Raw genomic sequence first — 16149 nt, 5'->3', positions numbered from 1 at the left:
TCTCACACATCTCTCAAGGTTGTTTATTGATGGGGGAAATGGTTTATAATGGATGGAAAGCAAAGAAAAAGGCTAAGGCTCAAATGAGGGTACAATGGAAAGAAATGTGAATGGGAAGAAGAAAGAAGGCCTACATCATTTCTTAAGTTCTACCAAGATCAAGCACATCAAAGAGAATTAATACAAAATCAGAACTATGACTATACATGCATGCATTCACACTAGAAAGAAAAAATTGGCCCAAAACTCTCCAGGGTTAAAGATTTGTAAAAAATGGAATTGCTACTCTCTATCATGCAAAACCTGCTTATTTAGACTGAACTAACTGCAAAAACTACTGCTAGAGCTACATCTACTCAAATCTAGAGCTAAAGACACTATTGGCAATCTATCTTAAAGAAATAAAGCTAAGAAGTTAAGTAAGTCAGCAAAAAGTTAAGTAAAATGTGAAATAGAATCTAGAAATACCTGCACAACATTACCTAAAGCTATTTACAACCTAGACAAAGTAAAACTAAACAGAATGCAACCAGAAAGAATCTCAACTAAAGCTCTACAAAGTAAAACAGCAAAAGAGACATCTAAAGCAGAATGATATTAAGCTAACAAATCCTAATTACAAGTCTGGAAAGAAAACAGCAAAAGAAGAAAGAAAGAACTCTAAACATAACCTAAACCAACTCCCATCTAAAACGCTTCTAGAACAGAAAGACAGTAAAAGGAAAAAACAATCAAAGAGTTAACTCTGAACCTAGCTAAACTAAAACAGACTCGAATTTAAAAGAGAGAAAAAAAACTAAGAAAATCATAACAGTAACAATGAATGGAAGAGATCCTAGAAAATTACTGAAAACCAGAACAGGACTCAGAAATTAAAATCTCAGAACAGAACCTATAAGGTAAAATAAAACTGAAACAAATGCTAAAACAGAAATTAAAGAGTATCTAATTCGTGAAATAGAAGGCAAGAATATAAGCAGAGAAAGGAAATTCTAATATGAATTCTAATTACAGAAACTATAAGCAAAAATAAAGTCTAATCCTACAGCCTAAAACATATTCTAAAAGCATAAAAAACTAAGTATTGACAAACTAAATTCAGAAAATTTTACAAACAGTAGCAGAAAGAAAATAGAAACTAATTATGAAAAGAAAATCCTAATTGAAAACTTGAAACAAAGCATGAAACTAATCAAGAGCTTAAAACAGAACAAGTAACTACAAAGGAGGAGAAAATAATAGAAATAAGCAAAGAAAAAGGGACCTAAAAGAAGTTCTTTAACAAAAAAAAACAGTAAAAGAACCTAAGCTAAAACAACATAAACCAGAAAATGAATGAACTTTAAAAGACCTAAGAACTATTATCAACAAAACTAACAACTAAACTAAAACAGATCAGTAACAAGAGTAAGTATTTACAGACTAAAGAAAGAATAGTAAACTACTCTAGGGATTTATAAACCAAACCAGACCTAAACTAAGAGAAAAACAGTTCAGAAAAAAAATACCCCTATTTTATTACTAAAACAGATACTAAACACATCTATCAAAGTAAAAGCAAAAATTTTAACTACAACCCCTCACCCCCACACTTAAGAGGCACATTGCCCTCAATGTGTGAGTGAGTAAGGTTTTCTAATCAACAAAAACATACTCAAATCAAACAGCAACAAATATGTACAAGAATAGAAACTGAAAAACACAAAAAGAACAACAACTGAACAAGAATAGAAACAAGACTAAAAAGTAAAACTATAAAACTAAAGAGGAAAAGAACTTATTCAGATTGGCCACAAATCAAAGTTAATTCGTTTTATTTTTATGAAAAACAACATATTATCTATCCTACTATTTATTATGCTACTTAAAGCTATGTAAACTACTATAAAAGACCTGTAACTACTATTTAAAAGAAGGGAAAAGAAAGAGCTTATTGGATTTTCTCCATTGTGCTCAGCTCCTTTGTGTATTGTCTCCATGGCTGCATTGAAGTTCTCCTGCTTAGGCATTTGTTGCAGTAACTGCAGTTCTCCATTCAAATTTTTCAATTGCTTCTGCACGTTCAAGACTCCTTTAGCAATATTGACACCATCTATTGCCTCCACCAGGGTTGCCTTTGTCTCTACAGCTTCCTCTTTGTTTAATTCTGCAATGCCATCACTGAATTCGAAGTCAGCATGTGTCTCCATCATAACCTGTGTATTTACATTACAGTCATTCAGCAGGTTCTCAAACAGGTTATCAGAAAACAATGACTTAAATTCAGAGCACCTATCAGTAGGTATCTTTACATTATGCACAACAGAAATTTCATCAAGCAATTTAAAATGCTTAGAAGTATCAGGCACATCAGGTAAAGCATGCAAGACATGAAAACGAGTGTGCATTTCAGCTATACCAGTAGAAGGATTAAAGTCAGATTCAACCTGGACTGGTTCCTCAAAAATGACCTCACTAGCATCTATCAAATCAGCAGCTAAATGAACACCTACTGTGAAGCTATCATCAACTGGAATAATGTCAAAACCAGTGCATAACTCTGAAACAGCATAAGGCATGTCAATATTTTCAATGGAAAAGGCTGAATCTAAAATATGAGTGTGTGCAGGCATAACAGGAACATAATCTAGAGTAGGTTGTATGGGTTCAACTTTAAACAGATCCAAAGCATTAAATTCATATTGAACCTTAGAGAACTCTATGGGAATGCTAAGTTCAGAATAAACCTGTGTTCTCTGATCACTAGCTACCTCATCAGGGTCATTTCCATCCAGCTTGAACATAATGATCTCTTCCTTGGCACCTGCAAAATAGTTAGAAGCAGAACATATGGCAGAACTGATTTCTTCACAAATTTCACAACCACCCCCAAGGCATGTACAACCAGTGAGTTTTTCATTACTCAGTTCTAAAGAGTTTAAGAACCCAGCAAACTCAAGTTCAAGTTCTAATCCTAAATCAGCACAAGCATTTTCAAAATCAACCATATCAACTTTCACATCATCAAAAACTACATATCTATCATCATGAGCATCTGATTCATCATCAAGAAGTGCATTTAAATCTGTGCAATCATAAAAAGCAGTAGATGCAGGTATATGAACTCTATCAATGGAAAATGCTAATTTTATGATATTAGAATGATCAAAGCAAGGACTAAAATCAACAACTTCTACAGGCACATCATGCATATGATCAAACACATTGAAATCATTTTCAGGCTCACACACATCAGCATCAAAATCCATTTCATAGTACTGAAGCACCAAAACATGGTCAGCAGCTTCCCTCATTTTTTTCAAATACTCTTTGGACTTTCTGAAATCAGTTTGTACTTTCAACACAGTAGATTCAACTTTTAAATCAGCAGTACAATCAATTTCCTTGAAACAAGAATGAGGTTCAATACTATCACCATCATAATACACATTTTCACTTAATTGAGCACTAGCAGTGGTAAAATCAGATATAGGAACAACAACAAAACTATTACAATCATGAATCACAGCCAACTCCCTAAAACCATCAACTAGCTTTTCAAAATGAGTATCAGTGTAATTATGGTCATAAGGTTCACATACACATTCAGAAATATCAACAGATGCACTCATACAATCATCACTCATCAGAGAATTGGAATTATCATCATCAAAATTTAAAGTAGAATGTGAATCAATGAATGAAGGATTAGAGTATACAGTTACAGAGGTGGTTGGACACTCAATCTCTTGAAACTCTGCGGCAGCAGCTACCATTAGTGGTGCTTCATTGGTTGATGCCTCTTTCTCTCCTTCAACTCTCTCAATCAGCTTGTTGACAGCAGCAGCTAACTGAACCACTTGAGTAGTCAGTCCTTGAAGTTCAGATGCTGGAATCCCCTGCTGCTGATCACATAATGGATCTTGCCATGGCTGTACTGATTGGAATTCCTCTTGCTCTGGTGCATCATAATGGAAAAAAGATGGCTGCCGTGGCTGTTCCGACAGGAAATTCTCTTGCTCTGGTTCAGCATATTGGTCCCAGTATACGTGTGGCAGCTGCTGCTGCACTTGCAAGGGTGGTTGCTCATGATATGGTTGAAAACAATGTGGTGGTTGCTGCTGGAAAGCTTGATTGGCTGGCTGCATAAAAACCTCAGGAATAGGCTCATAAAACATGTCAAATCTTGGTGGTTGAGCATTATAAGGAAATGAGAAATTACCATATGCAGAGGAGTGATCCATGCTTAACAATTGCTCACAAGATAAAAACCAATCAGACCAATAAAGCCTCTATCACAGAATTCAACAAAAGAATTGAAAGAAAAGAAAATCTATACAAGCTATATTCACAATTTCTACTCTGCAGAACAGATCCTAATATACAAAAATGAAAACAAAACAAACAGATCCTAAACTAAAAAGGAACATATATGAACACAAAACAGAAATAAAATCAAGAAAACAAACCTAAACAAGACTAACTTAACACTCTAAGACTTAACTCGCCGAGTCCCGGCAACGGCGCCATTTGTTAAACTGATTTTTTTTCGCCTAAAATCAGAACAAACTAAGTTTCCCCACTAATGAAGTATAGGGACAACCTAGGTATCAATCCAAAGACTCGGCTAAAATTAAGCTTAAAGTGTAGAATTAATTCTTGTATTTTATTTACTAACTACTAACTCACAGGTGGGGAAACGGAATTAAAACAAAGAAAATTTAAAAGAAAACAGTAAAGAAACGAAAACTGTTTTAAAAAGAAAACAAGAAAAATAAAATGCAAGAAAATAAAACCTAAACTAAACTATAGAATCTATGTATAACAGAACAGAACCTAAACTAAAATGAGAACTGAATGCAATTAAAACTAACCTATGAATGCTAACAGTTAACAGCACAAGGAAAACAAAACTAAAACTGAACCTAATCTATATATCATCGAATAGAAAATAGGAGCAGAAATCATAATTGAAACAAAACAAGAACAATATAACAACACTGAAATTGAATTTAATCTGACAATTATGAAGCTTAACATCTCTCAAGAAGACCTCTTGATAAGTCATGCTCACTATGGAGTCACATTACATCCAAAACAGATGTAGAAATGCGGATATTTTCCTTCACAAATCTCAAATAAAATTCAATTCCAGATTTAAAATCACATACAAAAATAACAGAAGAAAAAGAATAAAAACACAAAACTGAATGAGTTTTTATTTACTGGACTCATCTTTGGCTCGAGAAGACATCTCGAAAGTGAATGCTCAAAATAGAGTCATTTGATTCCAAAAGGAAATATAGAATGCAAAGAATCACAGTCCAATTCGTTTATTCATTGAAACAACACAAGAAACACACAAGCACGAAACATAACAGAATATCAAAACACTGAACATGTGAAACATCAAGAACAAACTGTATTATTAACGAGAAAAGAAAAATTACAAAAATTGTACCGAATACATGCTCAATCAGAGTCACGGCGGCTGTCACCACCGTGATGTGCGCTCTAAAAGCAAAGAGAACGGAATCCTACTCTATAGAAAGTGGAAAATAACCCTAATCTACAGAGCTTAGAACTATGAACAGAAAATGTATCTCAAAGTGTGCAAAAGTATATGTTTACAAGGTGAAAGCCTTTTTATAGGGTCAGAAAAACAAAAGAAAACGAAAGAGGGAAAAGGAAAGGGGAATAAGAAAAAAATGGGAGATGGAGAACCTTGCTGTGACGCTTCGAGCTCTCACGTGGCAGCTCCGGTCAGCTCTTCTTTCACACTGGTCATCTTCTTCAACACGTGTGCAACTTCGGTGGAGTGGCACGAACCTCAGGTAAGTGATGTGTTCCTCTTCTTCAGCTCTCACTCTGCCCTAGCTTTGGGTTTTGCTTTCCCTTTCTCCAAATGAAGTGCTCCAGCAAAGAACCCCTAAGGCAACAGTGCACCAAAACGCACCACATCACTAATTGGATTTCAGCCCACCAGCGTTTACAGCAACAGTCCTCCCAAAACGCAGTCGTTTCACTCAAGTTTAGCTGTAGCGTTTTGATTAAGTGGGCTTCCAATCAGCAGCCAATCCATTGTGAAATCAGCACTCCAATTAAAATGTGCAGCCAGTCCATTCCAATGCTTGCAATAGCAGCGTTCCAGTAGTAGTTTCCAGCAATTTGAGCACCCAATCCAACCCAAATGCCTTTCATTGTACATTGCACCAACGGCCCAATTGCTTTGCATCTGTAACCCAATTTTTAGGACCTTTCTGCAATAAGAAGAAAATGAATTAATGCCCAAAAAAAATAAAAGAAATATTTCTGCAATTCAAAAATTAAAAGAAAAAGTAAAGAAAAAAGATTTTCATTAGAAGATTTTCTCTAAAAAAATATTAATATCCTAATTATTTACAAATGCTAAAAATTACCCCTAAAAACCTAATTTTAACTAGAATTTTATAAAACTAAAGGATTAAGAGAAAAACATAAAACTAACCTAATTCTAAGAAATTAAAAACTAAAGAAATCTAAGAAATGATTTTTAACAGAGAAAAATATGTAAATCTAGAGTGTTATCAGTTTCCTATTATGCAACAATGGGGGGTTTGATCAAGATTCAAGAAGTGGACCGAGCATTGAACTTGCTCAGGGATTTGTGTTCTCGTGGCCATTGTCTTGATGTGATGGCTTTTAACATAGTGATCAGAGGGCTCTGCAAGGTCAACCGAGTTGCAGAAGCTGAAAAATTGTTGGATGAGATTGTTGTAAAGGGCCTCTGTCCCTCAGTTGTGACTTACAGTCTGCTTATAGATAGTTGGTGCAAAAGTGGTTCTGTTGATAGGGCGATGTCTCTTCTGTCGAAAATGACTGAAGAAGACAGGGAGCCCAATGTCGTCACTTACTCAACTTTGGTGGATGGGTTTTGCAGAGAAGAAAGGCCTGATGATGCACTCTTGGTTTGGAAAGAGATGGAAAGAAAAGGTTGTTCTCCTAATCGAGTTGCTTTTATGGCACTTATTTATGGTCTTTGCATTTGCAAGAGGCCATCTGCTGCACTCCATTATTTACACGAGATGGAACAGAAAGAAATGAAGCCCGACTCGTTCATTTATACTGCATTGCTCAGTGCTTTTCTGTCTGATATGGACTTGGCCTCTGCATTTGAGATTTTTAAGGAGATGGTTTATTCAGGATTTTTCCCAGAATCCCATGATAAAAGTTACCCCGTTGTGATGGATGCAATAGACAAATTTTCCAAGGATCACAGAACATCCTCTGGTATGAAAGTTTTAAGTGAAGAGGGCAAACTTCCTACGCATTGCTTAATAAACGTCGGATTATAAAGGTTAATCAAATTGTTTATGCCACTGCCAAAGGAATGTTACATCGGACAAGTAAAAATTGAAGCATTTGAAAAGAAACAAATGTACACAAAAAGAAACGTATGCGACTCTTAGATAATTTGCCTACAAAAAGAACTTGAGCTCCGAAATTTTCAAAGATACACGTTACTTGATTTGGATCCTAAGAGAATACAAGAGAAAAAGAGACATAACAGCTGATCAAAGGAGCGCTATGTTGTTCTTCCGGTAGTCATGCGAAATCGTTTACAATGTATTGATATTTGGTTTTCTCTTGGACAAACACAACGAGAGCTCGAAATTTTTTAAGATACACACAGTGGCGAATTTTCTGTTATATTTTTTTTTTATAATACTTCATGTAAATGTGATTTTTCCCATTTCATTTTCTTCCTCTAGTAGACGTTTATTACTTTTTAATTTGAAAGTAAAAAAAAATTGTCCTTTCCTTTATCTAGCATGGATATTCAACTGATGGTGAGCTTAAACTGGGAAATTTTGAAATTTGAGGAACTATTACATGTCTGAATTTGAAAATGGATTGGCAAAATAGATTAGATTAAATAATTTAGAGAGATTACTAGAGTCATTTTCTTGTCACTGAAGTCATGAGTTAAGCTACCGTGTTCCACGTGACAACTAGATTTTCCGATAGAGTAACGTAACTCAGAAGAAAAAGATATACTAGAGTTGTAGAAGTATTCTAACTATGTTTTGTTAAAATTTGATTGTCTTATTGGATTAATTTATATAACATTTAAAACACATTTTCTTAGAATTTGATTGATTTGCTGAACTGATTTAGAGTATTTAAAACACTTTAATCTTCCATCATCACCACGTAGTGTAATTTTAAAAATCAATACACGTAATGTAATTTTAAGTTATATAAACACGTGCTTCCCTCTTCATTGCGATAGTAGTGTATAACTCCAGTGTTCGGAATCCCCTCATATTTGCATTCTCCGAAATTGAGATATAGTAGAGAAAAACATCCACAATAATCATGAGAGTTATCCTATAAAAAACTGGCCAATTTAACGCCATTCATTCCATTAAAAAAAGTCAATCTAGACTCTAGAGTTTTCATAGATGTATTGTAATAAAATAAATTATCAATGGTAAACTATAATTAATATTGATTTTGTTATTTCTTCCTGTTTAAGTTCTAAAGATGTTTGGAATTGTATTTTCAATTTGTTACAGCTTGTTTATATTTGATCTTTTTATTTATATATTTATCCCGATATTTTAAAGTTACTTGACATAATAAAATAAAATAAAAATATATATTGAAGTAATTGTCCTAAAATTGTCCATATCATACTAAATATAATTGTTGTCCCTCCACATTCTTCTTCTCGAGGTGACTTTCTCGGCCGGCCACGAGGACGCACGGCGGGCTGGACTATGGCTGCCATGGATGATGAAGAAGCAGCTCCCGTTCCCATTTGTTTCACGTTCCTGGATGAGAAAGAAAACCCTAGTGGTTTCTAATTGAAGAAGATAGAAGAGGTATTGGGCCTGGACCAGCAAATACTCAATGACATCTCCAAATTTCATCCTCACACCCCTGACAGATAGCAAAAAAAAGAGGGGTTTTGGCCCAAACAAAAGAGCTTCAATTTTTTTCCACACTTCTGGTTTCATCTCTGCACCCCTATTCCTATTGGGATGTCCTCTCGTTTTTTTATTATTTGTTTTCTTTTTATTAGTTGGTTTTTATTGCATGTAACCCCTTGTATGATAACTCCACCCCTTTACTTTATTTATATCCATTACACTTGTTTTTGTCGTTTTACATAAAAATTAAAAAAAAAATAATATGTTTTAAATGTTAAGCACACGTGTGATCCCTCGCATCGTCCTTGTGCTAAAACATTTTTTCCTTTCTTATATAAAACACAAAAAAAAATATAAAATCTTCAAAAACTAAAAACATCCATATTTTCAAACAAGAAACAATATTTCTGGCCAGAACTACGTGATCCTTGATTCTCCATAAAAAATGGAGATAAGTAGGAGCAAGACCAGTCCTTGTCAGGTTCACTTTCCCAAAAATCCAAATTTATCCATAACAAATTGCTCGAACAATTCCTCAAACTTTTCAAGCAGTTTCTAAAAGAAATACGTAACCCTGATTTCTCATTCTAAATGAGAATACGTAGGAACAAGGTCAATCCTTGTCGGGCACAAAAAATTAAAAAATATATTTTGTTTCTTTAGATTTTTATTTTAGGGAATATTTAAACATTTTGAAAACCACATCATATTCGTGTATTTAGTTAAAGGTACTGCCTTAGGGCAGGCATTGTAGGGTGCTAATACCTTCCCTACACGTAACCGACTCCCGAACCTAGAATCTGGTTCTTGTAGACCATGCCTTATCATTTTATGGTTTTTCCGTAGTTTTCCAGAATAAACTATGGTGGCGACTCTAAATCTCTTTTTCAAACCCGTTATCTTTTTTCGAGTCGTCCTCCCGTCGCGATTCCGGTTGCGACACATCCCATACATGTATATATTTTTCTTCAACATTTGTTTAATGGTTATCACATTGGTTTTTTTTAAGTATATAGGCAAATTTAAACAAAAATTTACCAATCTAGGCAAAAACTTTTGAAATTACAGATCTAGGCAAGTCGTGGAAGGCCTAGACGATTTCAAATGAAGAAATCACACCACTTGCACGAACAGTGATCAAAGGTGAAGTCGTGCATCCAAAAAAGATTTTAAGGCGTGATAATCGATTATCAGGCCTTTAATCAATTACCACACCTCTTTTCATTATAAATTAATAAAAATATTAAAATTGTAAGGGTTAGAGGACTTCTCCTATTGAAGTCGTGCACCCCACACTTTTACTTTTTTTATTTTTTAATTTCTTTATTAATTAAAAAGATTTATAATTTATAAATAATATTTTTAATGTATTTAAAACAATATAAATTATATCTAACTAACAATTAAAGTTTTTATATTATTAAATGAATAAATTTCATAGTTTTAATTATTATTGTAATTAAATTAAACTTCTTATAAAGTGTTTTCAATTACATAATTACAATAATTATGGTTATAAATTATTTAATTAAAATTTTTATAAAAATTTTAATTTAATTATAAAAGTAATTAAAATTATAAAATTTATTTATTTAATAATATTAAAAAAATAATTATTAATTAAATATAATTTACATTATTTTAAATATATTTAAATACATTAGTTACAAATTATAAATCATCATTTTAATTAATAAAGAAATAAAAAAATAGAAAAGTAAAAATGTGGGATACATTATAGAAGTCGTCAATCCTGCAATTTTAATATTTTTATTAATTTTTAATAAAAATATGTGTGATAATCGATTATACTTTAAAATCGTTTTTGAAAAGGACGATTTCATCTTTAATAATGTGTCAAAATGAAGTGGTGGGAGACAGACTTTTATATACTTACAAAATCCTGTATAATTTTAAATTTTTTTTTCTAAATCCATAATTTTTATTTTAAATTTGCCTGTATACTTACAAAAGCCTATTACATTGTTTTTAGGATAAACATGTAATCATTTTTCTCTTTTTGACGTCAAAGATGTACATAGGTAGAGCTGTCAAATGAGCCCCTTTAATAAGATTTGGCCCTAGCCCATGTGGGTTGGGGCCAAAACAGCCCACAAGGCCAAAAAAACTCTTTATTAAAAAAGCCCACAAGGCTAAAAATCCCTAAAGCCCTATAGGCCAGGGCCAGCCCATGGGCTTTCCTTTTTACAAAATTTAACGTCCAGAAACATAATATCATCATACAAGTAATCACAAATCATGTGTATTTTTTATCCAGCTTTCATTTTATCTTTGTTAATGTCGCAACCGGGATCGCGACGGGACGACGACCCGAAAAAAGAACGCGCGGGGTTTTGAAAAAGAGATTTGGAGTCGCCACCATAGTTTATTCTGGAAAACTACGGAAAAACCATAAAATGATAAGGCATGGTCTGCGAAACTGAGATTATTGGTTCGGGAGTCGATTACGTGTAGGGAAGGTGTTAGCACCCTACAACGCCTGCCCTAAGGCAGTACCTTTAACTAAATACACGAATATGAATGTGGTTTTCAAAATGTTTAACTATCCCTTAAAATAAAACTATAAATAAACAAAATATATTTTTTAGTTTTTTGGGCCCGACAAGGATTGACCTTGCTCCTACGTATTCTCATTAAGAATGAGAAATCAGTTTTCCGTAGTTCTTTTAGAAAACTGCTTTAAAATTTGTTTGAGAAATTTGTTTGAGAAAATGACTTTGGATTTTTGGGAAAGTGAACCTGACAAGGACTGGCCTTGCTCCTACGTATCTCCACTTTTGATGGAGAATCAAGGATCACGTAGTTCTGGCTAGCAAGACTGTTTGTTGTTTGAAAATGTTGATGTTTTTGGTTTTTGAAGATTTTATATATTTTTTTGGTATTTTTTGTATAATATTTAAATTTTTGCGTAATGAGCACTAGGCTGATGCGTACGATCGCACAAGTACTCATACCAATATTTTGGGTAATAAGTACTAGGCCTATGCGTACGATCGCACAAGTACTCATACCAATATTTATTACACGTATTTTTTTCTTAAGTTTTATATATTTTTTATTTTTTCTTTTTTGAAAATTTTATATAAAACGAAGCGAACAAGTCCACTAAAACAAAGGGGTGGGGTTATCTTACAAGGGGGTTACATGTAATAAAAAGTTAATAAAAAGAAAGAAAAAAAAACATAAAAATAAAACAAGAGAATAACTCAACAGGAATAGAGGTACGGAGATAAAAACCAGAGGTGCCGAATAAAATTGAAGCTCCTTTGTTTGGGCCAATACTCTCTTCTCCGTGTCTGTCAGGGGTGTAAGGATGAAAAATGGAGGTGCATCCCGAAATGTGTGCCCAGGTCCAATTCTTCTTCTTTTTGTTTTTTTATTTTATGTTATTTGCACAAAATGGGCTTAAGCCCGAATGGAAGGGGTGCAATTGAAATATTGGGATGACACTTGCTGGTCCAGGCCCAATACCTCTTTTATCCTCTTCAATCAGAAACCACTAAGGTCTTCTTTCTCATCTAGAAACATGAAACAAATGGGAACGGGAGCTACTTCTTCACCACCAACGGTGACCACCATCTTCGACCAGCCCGCCGCACATCCCCGTGGCCGACCGAGAAAGTCGTCGGCGTCATCACCCATGCTGGGAGCACCGCCGCACCCTCCATGCGTTCGTGAGGCAAGCTCGGACACCGCGAAGCGTGGACTGCGATGCCGCCGCTCGAACCTCCATCGTCGGAGCAGTTTTGGCCTCCGTCTTCACTCCCTTCTCTTCACGCGAGATAAACCTTCTCATTCTGGAACAATGCCAGCAATGTCGCCGACGATTGCCTTCAATGTACTCTTTAGTATTCCAGTTTTTTGATTCCTTCCTTCTTCTTTTTGAATTGTTGGATTCTTTGTGATTATTGGCAAAAGTGAAGGATGAATCGTGATAGCTAGTGAGAGTCTGATGGTTGGGGGTTTTTGACAGTTGAAAGATGAAGTTGAAGTTGGGTATGAAAAGGAAGTTTTGGAGTGAATATGGTGGTGTTGGCCGTGAGTGATGAGGAAGAGATGGGATGAAGATTATAGGTGTTGGAGACGGTGTATGGAGCTGAAAGTAATGGATGAAGGGTTGAAGGCAATGGAGTTGGGAGTGAAAAGGAAGTGATTTGTTGAGGTTAAGGGTGTTGGCCGTGAGGTATTGGAGGGTGAGGATAGGTTGAAGATGAATCCTAGAGGTGGTATCAGGAAGAGGATATTGATCTGATCGTGAGCTGTGGGGAAGAGATAGATGTTGGCCGTTCAGTCCTGTCCCCCCAAGACGAAGTGCACTCCTTAAATCGGCAGAAGACTCAAAATTGTCGGCAAGCCTCATTGGATGAAACTGTCGGTAGCTTTGATTGGGGGACCATTGGAATAATTTGGTAGACATAATTGGAGGGTTGGTGAAGTGGGAATCATTAGTGGAAGATAGTGGGAATCATTTCTGGGCCCTAAACAAAGGGGAGCGACCAAGGCGAGAGGGGATAGTGAAAAGGACGAGCGGTAATAAGTGAGGAGTGTCAGGACGAACGGTAGAAGAGGGAGAATGATTAGGACGAGCGGCAGACATGGGGAACGATCAGGACGAGCGGCATACATGGGGGAACGATCAGGACGAGCGGTAAGAAGTGATGAGGGTCAGGACGAACGATAGAATGACGAACGACCATTTTAAAACAAATTACTGTTTGGGCGAACGCTCAATCAAGACCGAACGTTCACTACGAATAAAAATCATGACCGAACGTTCACTAAGAATAAACATCATGACCGAACGTTCACTAAGAATAAGCATGACCGAACGTTCTCTAACACATAATATGACCGGAAGTTAAACAACAAAAGACCGAACGTTCAACATCAAGACCGAACGTTCAACATCATGACCGAACGTTCAACATCAAGTCCGAGCGTTCAACATCAAACCGAACGTTAAAAGTCTCAAAACCGAACGCCATATTAAACTCAACACCAATAAGTCAAGACCGAACGCTCGCTACCTGAGTGGCTGAACGGTCGAACGAAGGAACGCTTGAGACTGAGAATTGCCGAACGTCAATAAGACGGCACGGCGGAACGGTTGAGGACGAACGGCCGAACGTCTGTGATATTATTCAATAAAGGACGAACGGTTGCATGCAGGTGGAAGGAACTGAACGTAAAACAGTAGTGCACGGTAGAGGACGAACGGTCTCCCAGTGAAGAGGACGAACGGTCTCGATGTTGGCCAACAAAGACCTGTTGCGCAGGGTAGAGGACGAACGGCGCTAAGGATAGAGGATGAATGGTCACCCGTTGAAGAGGACGAACGGCTCGATGTATAGGGCGGACGGTCGCGCTTAATTGAGTACGAATCCTGCATACCATCTTCCTTCTATCACGTCCTTTACTTTGTTCACCAAGTTCCTCCATGACACTACACCAACACAAAAAGTTAAATTAAATTACACCAACACAATCAAGTAAAAGAACAAAATGGAAATGATAACAAACATTGTCAGCATTTGTTAAAAGACAACCAAAAAGAGAACAAAAAAATAATACTAATTTATTAATTCATATCATTCATGCCACATAAAAATACATTTTGTAAGACTCATGGTACAGGAACAGAACTGGTACCTAAGGCAAATTAACTGGGTACCTGGGTTCAAGTTTTAGCACACCGAGGCCAACAACGACCACCACACTAATTTTGGGGTGCCTTCTTTATTTTCCCTCATTTGATCTACTTGTACGTTATCTGGGAACAATTTCTTAACATTTTTTTAACAAATTCGTGCCACATAAAAATACATTTTCTAACACTCATGGAACAGGAACATAACTGGTACCTTAGGCAGAATATGTGGGTACCTGGGTTCCAATTTTTGCACACCAAGACCAATTACGTCCACCACTCTCATTTTGGGGTGCCTTGTTTGTTTTCCCTCGTTTGAGCTACTTCTAAGTAATCTGGGAACAATTTCTTAACATTTTTTTTAACAAATTCGTGTCACATAAAAATACATTTTCTAGGACACTGGGTTCACCAACATAACTCGTACCAAAGCCGAATGAACTGGGTAATTGGGTTCAAGTTTTTTCACAGCAAGGCCAACTAGGTTCACCACTCTCATTTTGAGGTGGCTTGTTTTTTTTCACAGCAAGGCCAACGCAGTCCATTACTACCAATCGAAAAAAATTACAACAACAATGTAAGATTAAGCAAACAACAAGTATACAAATCAGTAACACAACAAAATCCACTTGGGAGACATTTCATACATAAGCAAAACCATCCACAAACAACATCATGCATGTACGAAACCTTCATTCCACTAAAATAAAAAAAAAAAAACGAACCTTCACTCAGCACGAGGTACGGCGGTTGGAACACAGACGAAGATAAAGGTGTGGGTGGGACTGACAACCCGGAAAACCCCTCTTTTTGGTCCACCGAACATTCCACACTCCGGCGACACTCTGGCGATGCTCCGGCGGCACTCCGCCGGCACTCCGGGACAGGGACGGAAGCAGGTGGGACGACGCGAGACCTTCAACGCGCCCCTAGTTCGCTGGGCCGGACCGGACGAAAGACGATGGCGTCTTCCCTTCCTTCGCCAACGTCGGACCTGTGGCGGACCTGGGTTCGATAGCTCCCAGACAGCCTTCAACGTTGTCCGGCGACACTCCGGCAAGCACTCCGTCGGACGTCTCTCTCTCCAACTCCCTTTCTCCAAGTCGTTCGGCCTCTCTAGGTTACACTCTCTATCTCTGAACCTTCGCGCTTCTCTCTCTAAAATTGTTCCAAATTCAATTTCAAATTTGAAACGCGGACCTGCAAACCCTGACCACTCCCTTTCCACGTCATATTTCATTTTCATTTAATTTTTCCAACTGGACCACTCAAATTTAGACACGTGTGGCGTGTCTAAATGTTGTCAAAAGTGGTTGTTCAAGTATCATTTTCCTTAAAATAATCTGAAAGAGGACCCTTGGAGCTCATCTCACGTGGACATGGCAGCAGGAGCCCTTCTCCCTAAGCACACGTGTGTTTCTTCCACCATCCAAAACTCCGGACCCGTGACAACACCACTTCATTTCTCCATGAAAATGAATCAGCACCTGTGCTTTCTCTCCAGCCCAGCCGTGACACCACCCTTCTCAAATTTAATGCGCTACATTTTTCTAAGCAAAAAAAAAAATAAAATATCCGCTTCCATTT

General features: G+C 36.4%; 1 protein-coding gene across 4 annotated transcripts; it reads right to left on the bottom strand.

Moving 5' to 3' along the window:
* Positions 1 to 1761: 1761 nt before the first annotated feature.
* Positions 1762 to 6005, bottom strand: LOC148194213 (uncharacterized). 4 transcript variants are annotated; one of them, XM_088096516.1, is made up of 2 exons: positions 2427 to 6005; positions 1762 to 2195 (listed from the first exon to the last, which is right to left on the bottom strand). In XM_088096516.1, exons 1-2 carry the CDS (start codon positions 4221 to 4223, stop codon positions 1782 to 1784), a joined length of 2211 nt encoding a protein of 736 aa, XP_087952642.1. In that variant the 5' UTR covers positions 4224 to 6005; the 3' UTR covers positions 1762 to 1781. The 4 variants fall into 4 exon arrangements, with proteins under 4 accessions (XP_087952642.1, XP_087952643.1, XP_087952641.1 ...); XM_088096517.1 differs by having other exon boundaries at positions 2727 to 6005; XM_088096518.1 differs by having other exon boundaries at positions 2112 to 2195; positions 2399 to 6005.
* Between the last annotated feature and the right edge of the window lie 10144 nt (positions 6006 to 16149).

The sequence above is a fragment of the Vigna umbellata genome, chromosome 8 (genome assembly GCF_029865625.1).
Source record: "Vigna umbellata cultivar VRB3 chromosome 8, Vumbellata_1.0, whole genome shotgun sequence".
NCBI classification, from domain to species: Eukaryota; Viridiplantae; Streptophyta; class Magnoliopsida; order Fabales; family Fabaceae; genus Vigna; species Vigna umbellata.
Note: the sequence above shows the minus strand (reverse complement) of the source record. Positions and strands in the feature narration are given on the sequence as shown.

What these genes read in the sequence shown, in the direction of transcription:
- LOC148194213 (XM_088096515.1), bottom strand. Translation starts at nt 4,223, where the DNA reads ATGGATCACTCCTCTGCATATGGTAATTTCTCATTTCCTTATAATGCT.